The sequence below is a fragment of the Cryptotermes secundus genome, unplaced genomic scaffold (assembly GCF_002891405.2).
Source record: "Cryptotermes secundus unplaced genomic scaffold, Csec_1.0 scaffold813, whole genome shotgun sequence".
NCBI classification, from domain to species: domain Eukaryota; kingdom Metazoa; phylum Arthropoda; class Insecta; order Blattodea; family Kalotermitidae; genus Cryptotermes; species Cryptotermes secundus.
This window is the reverse complement of record NW_019735471.1, coordinates 60,143-70,429: the sequence shown is the minus strand read 5'-3', so window position 1 is coordinate 70,429 and position 10,287 is coordinate 60,143. Positions and strand designations below refer to the sequence as shown.

General features: G+C 41.2%; 1 protein-coding gene across 2 annotated transcripts in view; it reads left to right on the top strand.

The window, feature by feature from the left end:
• The window catches only part of LOC111869434 (1,5-anhydro-D-fructose reductase), a 12,763-nt gene extending 3,697 nt beyond the window's left edge, over nucleotides 1–9,066 (top strand). The window contains exons 2-7 of one of the 2 annotated variants that reach the window (XM_023860965.2): nucleotides 2,995–3,165; nucleotides 4,967–5,083; nucleotides 5,838–6,032; nucleotides 7,100–7,303; nucleotides 8,273–8,415; nucleotides 8,538–9,066. In XM_023860965.2, the coding sequence (XP_023716733.1) occupies nucleotides 2,995–3,165; nucleotides 4,967–5,083; nucleotides 5,838–6,032; nucleotides 7,100–7,303; nucleotides 8,273–8,415; nucleotides 8,538–8,580 (873 nt within the window). In that variant the 3' untranslated portion in view covers nucleotides 8,581–9,066. The remainder of the gene's footprint in view (nucleotides 1–2,994; nucleotides 3,166–4,966; nucleotides 5,084–5,837; nucleotides 6,033–7,099; nucleotides 7,304–8,272; nucleotides 8,416–8,537) is intronic. The other variant, XM_033753420.1, reaches the window with a different exon arrangement.
• Nucleotides 9,067–10,287: the final 1,221 nt, after the last annotated feature.

The following is a 10,287-nucleotide window of genomic DNA, read 5'->3' as shown; positions in this document are numbered from 1 at the left end:
AAAAAAAACGAAAAATAGAAACATAAAAAGAGAAAGCCACGGGTCGAGCCCGGCATCTGACCTATATTCGTATTTTGGAGAAGCCCGTAAAGTTTTTTAGGTCTTCAAGGCAAGCAAGACCCCTCCTGGCCGGTCTCGCACACGGTCAGTTCATGGGTTTATGGTACTGGGAGTAAACTGGCGACATTAGGGACAATAGTGGCACCCTCAGCCTAAGGAGGACAATCGCGGATTTACACTTAGACGGTCCGGGGATGGTACCTCGCCGATGGAGCGTCTCTCACGGTATTAAACAAGGCATAAATAGTTCATACCCTTAATTATATAATTTTGACGAGGGACGTACGGTTACATAGCCAAACGTACTTTCACACTCTGTGCATATCTGTTCGTCCTACCATTCTTTGTCGAAACGGCACGTCGTAGAAAAAAAAATAAATATAAAAAATGTTGGTCTTGGCGAGACAATCCCGGAAGTGTAATATTTTTTACGTCACACGCATGGGTTACAGTCAAAGTAACTCTGTTTCCCCATCCCGGAACGTACGACACGCACGTCACCATGAGAACGAAACATTTTTTGCAGTCAAAACCACAGGCATCAACCTGAGAGTCTCTAAACTTAAGTAACCTTACTTACTTACTCATGGACCTGAGCCCCTCTGGAGGAGCCGCCAAGTTTGCAGTTACGCCCCACGCCCAACCCTCAAATTGGAGGACCACCCCTTGACGGCTGTCCGCGACTGCTTATTCAATATATTCGCGGTTTCCATCCAAAACTGGAGGGCGTCTCCTCCGTCCGCAATCTTAGGATGCCCCATGCCGTGGTGACAAGGGGCCCACCTAACATGGGAAACTTAAGTAACCACGATAAAAAATACAACTGGTCCTCAAACTGGTAGTGCAGATTTCTTCGGCATAAGCACGCCGAATGACCGCCCAAGCGTCCACATACTTTCTCCCAAACTTTTCGTCGCAGTATATTTGTTAATGACAACCCAGGGATAATTATTTATTGTAGTCCGAAAATTAGGTACAGGGGCATCCAGAAATTATTCTCTATCTGTCAAAGCGTCCATCGTAGACAAAATGGTAATATGTATAAGAAACGTTCCTTTTAGTGATCAATTTTTGGAAAAATAACTGTTCTTTTCTATTTCAATAAAGAAGCACAAAGTGCCTAAAAAGCAGAAGAGACAAACAAAAAACAAATTCCGTGGCCTGTAGTCCGTAAGCGAACTATACTGACAGCGACCGCCGCTGTTGGCGAAGTTAGTGGCAACTATTGTGGATGGAGGGTGTCACATGGTCAGCGCAACAGATCTCCACGGCCGTTTATCTCGGTTTTCTAGACCGGAGCTGCTATTTCCTTGAAATAGCTCCTCAATTATCCTCACGAGGCTGAGTGGACCCCGTTCCAGACCCACTATTGCTCAGAAAATCTGGTAGCGCCGGGAATCAAGCACGGGACCTCTGAATCTGTAGCCAGGATCTCTGATCACTGTACCACAGAGGCGGTCAAGCATATTAGACAGACTTTCAAATGTTTCCCGTATTTTGAATAATTACATTTGTAACTTGTAAAATAGTTCCATTCTTCATGGGACATATGTACAAATCTGAAAGAAGTTGCTGTGAAGTTTCTTATGGCGAGATTTATTTTAATTCTCATTTGTTCTAACCAATTCAGTACAGTTGGGTAAAAATAAAAAGTTGTCCCTGTGCTTAATTATGTAGGGAGTTAAGGTACAGCTCCACAATTCTTGTCCTCGGCATTAGTTCGAGGTGAAGGGTCAGCTTCCAGCCCCTGGCGCTCTACTCTCGGGGAAGAAGTGCTGCCCGTAGCCCATCGCTATACCGCTGAGCTATTTGTACTCCTTTTTTTTTTCCCTTGGCACTACAGCCCCAGTGGGTCTAGGCCTACCTTTATGAACTTCTCCGTTCACTTCGCATTTTCTAGATCTTACACATTCGGTAGGACTCCTTGGGCGGGTGATCAGCTCGTCGCAAGGCCTCTACCTGTACACAAACACAGAAGAACGCACACACACAAACTAAACATCCATGCCCTGAGTGGGATTCGAACCCACGATCCCGGTTTCCAAGCGAGCGAAGACAGTGCATGCCTTAGACCGCTCGGCTACCGTGACCTGCTATTCCTACTCCTTTAGTGATGTTATTTGCATATGCTGAATTCAGTTAGGCCAATGCAGTGCGACACTATAGCAATTTTTTTAACGTTGATAAAGTTAATTTGCGAGGGTACAAATGGAATGAAACCGTTAGAAACAGAATTCGTTACATAACTAACGAAATGTGTAACATTGGTGGAACCTCTTACGTAATCGCTGATAACTCAAGACCTACGGCATATCTTATATTAAAAGTTATATGTAAATGAGGCCGCGCCATAGCTCAAGCGGTTAGTCGCTGGTTTCCCACCGCGGCGGCCCGGGTTCGACCCCGGGTCTGATCAAGTGGGATTTGCGGTGGACAAAGTGGCGCTGGAGCAGGTTTTCTCCGAGTACTTCGGTTTCCCCTGCCAATCTTCATTCCACCAACTGCTCCACAATCACCCTCACCTATCATCTGCAGCTGGTACAATAGGCCTGGTATTTATTTCTGTTAGATGCTGAGTCAATCCCAGGGCCATAGTGTGGCTGGGAGGATTAGGTAAATTGAAAAATTCACTTCATCGGGACTCGAATTCGTGACCTTCCGCTTTGTAGCATAGTGCCTCAACTAACTACACTACCGCGTGCCCCTTAATTGTAAAGAAGTGATAAATAAATTCAATCATCCATTCAAACCCCGCTTTATTATTAGTCACGACAATAAACACGTGACAATACGCATGCATCTTGTAGTACGTATGCATGGATTTATGAACAAATTACGTATTACAAGTACACTGCTAGAAAACAAATTCTGTTATTTCCATAATGACGTGTTTATGCGTCACATCAGCTGACTGACTGTATTAATATCTGGCAGGCTGGTAAAGAAGGCGAGGTAGAGCAAGTCGTGAAAGATGCTATCGACGTGGGGTATCGCCACATTGATGGAGCAATGGTATACGAAAACGAAAAGGAAGTTGGAGCAGCAATCAATGCCAAAATCGCGGAGGGCGTCATTAAGAGAGAGGACATTTTTGTCACCAGTAAGGTGAGTATAAAATTGTCATACCCATTGGGTAGGACGCTGGATGGATCCCAGAGCCGGTATGGACCCCAAGGAGATTAGAAGGATGTCTTGCCCCTGCCCGTCGCTCTGCCGTCTAAGGCATTCGGCCTCCGTCGGCATGAACGTCATGTTTCTAGTAATTGTTTCACTTCGAAATTTCCAGCTGGAAGAACAAGACACGACGACCAGGTAAGATCACAAGAATACGATAATCTAATATTTCATTTATTTCATATAATATATATCCGTCACTAATACTCATAGTCAGTTTACTTCCTCATTCACATGTTTCGACGGTACACGGCCATCATCAGGTGCCTACCACTTTGCTAAACTTTGTTAAAATTAATTAGGGTTGGTCTATTTCAATTCTTAATTCTGATGTGAAATAGAGACCACAGGGAAGACCAAGGCGTAGGTGGGTGGACAATATTAGAATGATTCTTAGGGAGATAGGATGGTATGGATTGGATAGATCTGGCTCAGGATAGGGACCAGTGGAGGGCTTCTGTGAGCACGGTAATGAACCTTCGGGTTCCGTAAAACGCTGGGAAATTCTTGAGTAGCTGCAGAATTGGCGGCTTCTCCAGAAGGGCTCAGCTCCATGAGAAAGAAAANTGTTTTCCTTCACCTGAGGACGGAAACAGATCCAGTTTCCGAAACGTCGTGTTTTTATTTGTTATCTTAAAAACCAGGACGATGGATGAAGTCCAAAATCCCAACATATCAGTGTATTATACACCATCGTCAGAATCCTATAGTAACTAATTAGGGTTGGTCTATTTCAATTCTTAATTCTGATGTGAAATAGAGACCACAGGGAAGACCAAGGCGTAGGTGGGTGGACAATATTAGAATGATTCTTAGGGAGATAGGATGGTATGGATTGGATAGATCTGGCTCAGGATAGGGACCAGTGGAGGGCTTCTGTGAGCACGGTAATGAACCTTCGGGTTCCGTAAAACGCTGGGAAATTCTTGAGTAGCTGCAGAATTGGCGGCTTCTCCAGAAGGGCTCAGCTCCATGAGAAAGAAAAGTAAAAAGAAGTCAAAAAATGTGAAATTGTGATATACCGAGCAGTCCAGCAGTGGTAGACATCTCATGATGGCCGTGCATGGCCGAAACTTGTTGTGAACAGAAAGTAAAGTGACTATTAATGAGTTGCATTAGTGACAGATATTCTCACTCACTCGCTCTTGGAGCTGAGCCCTTCTTTAGGAGCCGCCAATTGTGAAGTTACTCAGCAACTTACCAGCATTTTATGGAACCCGAAGGTTCGTTTCCGTGTTCACAAGAGCCCTCTATCGGTCTCTATCCTGAGCCAGATCATTCAGTCCGTACCATCCCAACGTAACTCCTTAAGATTCATTTTATTATCGTCCACCCACCAACGTCTTGGACTTCCTAGTGGTCTCTTTCCTTCTGTCTTTCTCGCTCTACAGCCTTTTTTCGGCCTTGACCGATTTCCTGTTTCTTCATTTTCTTACACAGTCCGTAGGACTCTTTGGACTGGGGATCAGCCCGTCGCAAGGCCAGTAGCTGCACACAACCATCCGTGCCTCTAGTGGGATCCGAACCCATGTTGAGAGGGCGAAACAGTTCATTCCTTACGTTGCGAGGCCACTGTGATCGGCCAAGTCGTCTAGCATGTTCGCAAAGCAATGGGCTGTTCAAACATTTTAAAATAATTGTATCAACTTTAAGAAGTGTAATAAGCTTTTGAAAGAAATAAATACGTGAAATTATATAAGGATGAATACATTATATTCCGTACCCTTTGCAGCTGTGGAACACATATCATAAGCCCGAACTGGTACAACAAGGTTTAAGGAAAACGCTGGCAGACCTGGGACTCAAGTACCTGGACCTGTATCTCATGCACTGGCCATTTGCATTTAAGGTAAAGTTGATACAAAGAGGTCACTTTAATTGCTGACCGCTTAGGCCAGAAAGTGATGGAGTTTCAGTTACTGAATCAAGTTACAGCCATACTCATAAAATTTCTGTAAGGACAAGGCAACACAAAGAAATCTCAAATTCATAATATTGTCATATATGTGGGGTTTGCGTGACGAATATACATATATGAAGATACACAAGTTCTTACTTGAAAATAATAGAAAAAAAGGAGTGAAGTGATTTTAATATTAGTTAATAATCTCATGTAAAATTCTGTTGGTTTTCTTGTGTGTTCTACTCCTTTTACAGCTCACTGTTTTACCTATACGAAAGTACATAATGTACCGCATATATTACATACATTTCTTATATATTTACTGACAACACATATGCACAATTTCCAAAATACAGTCTGTGTTAATGTGCAATGCCTCATCCTCAGAGTCGTAGGCGTATTTAGAATAATGCCTAGTGCTCTACCTCAGAATTTTATATATTGAAATATTTTTGAAACCCGTATGACCGTCTCAATACAGAAGTGGCAATGAAAATTACATCATAATATCAATATATTAGGAATAATAAGGTTGCTTGAAGTAAGCAGAATCCACCTGAAGACGGAGACAGAATCCAGTCTCCAAAGCGCTGTGTATTTTAAATAAAAATAAGACGATGGATAATGTCCAGGAACACGATAATTGTATTACGTCATATTACACAGTCAATAAAGAACGGGCCCTCGGTTTTGTTTATAGGAAGGAGAAGTTCTGATGCCAAAAGACGAAAACGGCCAATTGATACCTAGCGATGTGGACTATGTGGACACATGGAAGGAGATGGAGGAGTGTGTGAAGTCAGGTCTTACCAAGAGCATTGGTCTGTCAAACTTCAACAGTGAACAGATACAGCGAGTGCTGGACATTGCTACCATCAAACCAGTTGTCAACCAGGTAATACACTAATTATAAGGTAAAGTTACCCATGTATTCAGTTACGGTAAAAAAGGTAAAGCTGTCCCTGTAACAGGCTGTGGAGGACCATAGGGTTGTCAGACGTCGAGGCTCACATATTTTCTAGACAACTGGCTCACAGATGGCGGTGAGGTTGTCATCCTTATGCGCCAGCCGCACATTTACCCCCAGGAAGATTCCTGGTACTCATTCCTGTTAGAGGCTGAGTCGACCCCAGGGCCATGGTGCGGCTGGAAGGATTATGTCAACTGAAAAATCCAGTGACCTCATATAGAATCGAACCCGCGACCTTCCGGTTTGTAGCATAGTGCCTCAACCAACTATGCTACCGTGTGCCCCTGTATTCAATCATGCATCAAAGAAACTAAAGTGAAAAAGCGTGTGTAGTTCAAAATTCCCCCACACTCAACCTACTACAGTCAAATTTTGACCGAGTTATTTTTAGAAAAGGAGTGTAGGTGTGTGTATATTAAGAAATGTATATTGGCAAATATAAACTATATCCAATGGAAAAGTATGAAAACAGAAAACGCAAACTCACAGTACGTGATCAGTTCTTTGTGTTTATACAGTAGTATTAGTTTATGTGCCGGTCACGATAGCCGAGCGGTCTAAAGAATATACTGTCTTCGCTCCTTCGGAAGCCAGAATCGTGGGCTCGAATCCCACAGAAGACATCGATGTTTGATACGTGTATGTGTTTATTTTGCGTTTGTATTGTCCTGTGTTTAGGTAGAGGCCTTGCGACGAACTGACCACTCGTCCAAGGAGTCCTACCGTGTATAAAATGATCATGAAACTGAATATGGCCAGGTCCCAAGGGGGCTGTAGAGCCAGGTAAAAAAGTAGTTTATGCGGTGTCCAGAGGCAGAGTGATACCAGTGATTAGTAGGGAGGGATGCTGGATGAAGCGACGATGGTATATTAAGATACTGTTCTCGCATTTATCATGAAGAAGTGAGGGAAATCACGGAAAGCATGAATCCTCTGGTTTGTGAAGCGAAATGAAGACCTCAGATATAAGCTGCCAAACTTCATGATTTCAGGTTGAGTGCCACCCATACCTGAACCAAAGCAAGCTGATTGCCTTCTGTAAGGAGCGGGGGATTGTGATAACGGCCTACTGTCCCCTGGGTAGCCCCAACAGCATTGCTAGAGCAGATTTTCCTGCACCTCTTAAAGATCCGACACTACAAGAAATTGCCAAGAAACATGGAAAGAGTGTAGCTCAAATTATTCTCAGATATCTGGTGAGTATTTAAGTCTCCAGGATCAGTTCTGTATTCATAAATTAACGGGTAGTAGAATCCGAACACCGATCACAGTACCCGTGGTCTAAGGCATGAAATGTCTTCGCTCTCTCGGACGCTGAGGTCATGGATTCGAATCCACCTCAAGGGATGGATGTTTGGTGTGTGTATGTGTTTGTTCTGTGTTTGTGTTGTACTGTGTGTAGGCAGCGGCCTTGCGATGGGCTGATCACTCTTCCAAGGAGTCCTACCGTCTGTGTAAAATGGTTACGGAACTGAATAAGAGGCCCGGACCCGAGAATTGGTTGGAAGAGCCATTGATATGAAGTGGAATCCGAGGATAAGCAGTGTTAATATTAGCACCCGTACGGGTACGAATGGTTAACACTCAGGCTTTCCAGTTTAACTAGTTTTTTTTTTAAATTGACACGGTATGTCCACACTGCACAATGATAATATAACATTAAGATGTCAAACTGATTATCATTTATATTACTGTACTTCAAGGCACGAAACTACTTTTCCAGTGCAACACGATTACGAATGTTCTATAAATTGATAAAAAGTAAAAGCCAATTTAAACGAATTTGAAATCGGCATAATGATATATATTTTCAATTTATGTCTTCTGTTATGTTGGTTACGGTAGCCGAGCAGTCTAAGGCATGTACTGTCTTCGCTCGCTCGGAAGCCGGGATCGTGGGTTCGAATCCTACAAAAGGCATGCATGTTTGGTATGTGTATGCGTTTATTCTGTGTTTGTGTTGTCCTATGTTTAAGAAGAGGCCTTGCGACGAGCTGGTCACTAGTCTAAGGAGTCCTACCATCTGTAAAATGATCAAAAAGCAAAAAAAATAAAAAAAAAATCGACACCGTAAGGTATAAGAGGAACGGATTAAGTAAGTTAGTGCACTGTTAGGTGCTTGCCTGCTATGTTTTTAGTGTTTTATTTTTATTATTATATTAAAGATCCAACATGGTACAGTACCAATTCCCAAGTCGTCTAACAAGAGGCGTCTCCAGGAGAATATCGGCGTGTTCAACTTCGAATTGAGTGAGCAAGAGGTCGCTTCTATCGATGCCCTGAATAGGAACGCCAGAATTTGTGTCTTGTAAGTGCTGGTCACTGTACTATAATGTGGTTGTCATATAGTCTTGTATGAATTTAAGAGTTCATAATTAAGATGTATGTTAACTTTTCCCAGTTTAGCTAAAATATCATATTTTATTTCAGTGCCGAATACCATAAGCTGTACCCATTCAACGTCGAATTCTGAAGAAGGAAGAGCCGAAAATATCAATTTTGCATCAACAGTGAAACTTTATGTTGTGCATCTTGTTGTGTATGTGGTGTTACAATTTTTTACCGTCACATAACAGCGTATGATTAATTATTGTATAACAAAACGATTGAAATCGAGTGAAATTGAATCAGTGTTTATTATATTGACCACACAACATGTTCAGGTCTCTGCTGACCATCATTACGTGTGTATGAACAAAAACAGTAAATATATAAAGTTCATGCTGAATTAAATCATAAAAGTTGATCCTTTTTTTTTTGCAACATCTTAGATTATAAGTTGTGTAAATGTTTAGGAGTGAATATAAGAAAATATATTTGTAATGTTATACAATTATTATGGTTATTATTACAATTAGTACAGTGTTTGTGTATAATGGAATTAAATTCATCTACACTGTGCTCTGTCTGTAATTGGCCTTGCGGCTGTTGACATGGCACATAAATAATAAAGAATTGAATTGAATTGAAAATGTATATATATATATATAAGTGTATTCCAAAGAGATCTGACGATGGTGTATAATACTAAGAATTACTGGGTTTTCGGACTTTGTCCATCGTCCTGTGTTCTAGGAACTAGAAAACAACCTTTCGCAAACGGGATCTGTTTCCCTTCTTAAGTGAGGGGGGATGGCGCAGATACCTACTCTGTTGGATCCCACAGAAAGACCCAACCTCAATAGTATAATGTAGGTATACACGTAAAAAGTAGTAGCCTAGATGGTGGTTGTAGTGTGCTATATTGTGTTCTTTTTTTTTAGGTGAGTGACTATGTGATAGTGGATTTTAATTTAAATCGTGTGTAGTTACAAATGGTTCGACATTAGTATAATCGTGTATTTTCGTGTTCTTGTGATTTCTTACACGTCTACATTCTTGTTCATGTAATAAACTGACACTCGTTTTCACTCGATTACAATCGCTTTGTTTTACAATAATTAAATCCACGTTGTTGTGTGAAAATAAAAAACTTTAGTAATATATTACTTTTGAGATCTACATGATATTAAAGTGACATAAATATCATTCACAATTATTAATTTTAACATTAAAATATGTACCTAAATAAATACACAAAATTTATCATCTGTATGTTTTTTATTACAGTGAAATTTAAGCGGATAAATAATAGTGATATACATATCATAACTTTCTTCCCTACACAGGAAATTCTGATCTTCCCTTTATGAACTGGACTATACAGTTCAGTAGTGAACAGAACTCCCATGTTTCATTTTCCTTCATTCCTTCCAATCATTCATTTAAAAAAGTGAAGTATGTTCAGAGATATCAGATATGGATATAGTGTCCTCTTTGCCACGGTGGCAAAACGAAAGCATTGAGGTCTGGAACAACACTGAAACGTCAAGTCCCGTGTGCGTCTGATGCCAATAAACCGAAAATACAGAATAACCATTAAGAATCTGCAGCAAGATAACACAGTTACATGAAGGCCTATAAAATAATTATTAGGACTGTCACGTGTATCAGTGAGTTCGGATTCATAACTGGATTTATTGACTACTTACAGGTCGTAACTACAATTAATTATCACATTCTTCCTGATTTTCACACCAAAAAGCACTCAACGATAATATCTTCAGTCTATCTCCACTAATCTTCACGGATTTATAACACACGAACTATAAAAGTCTCACTAAATCACACACTCCCAATA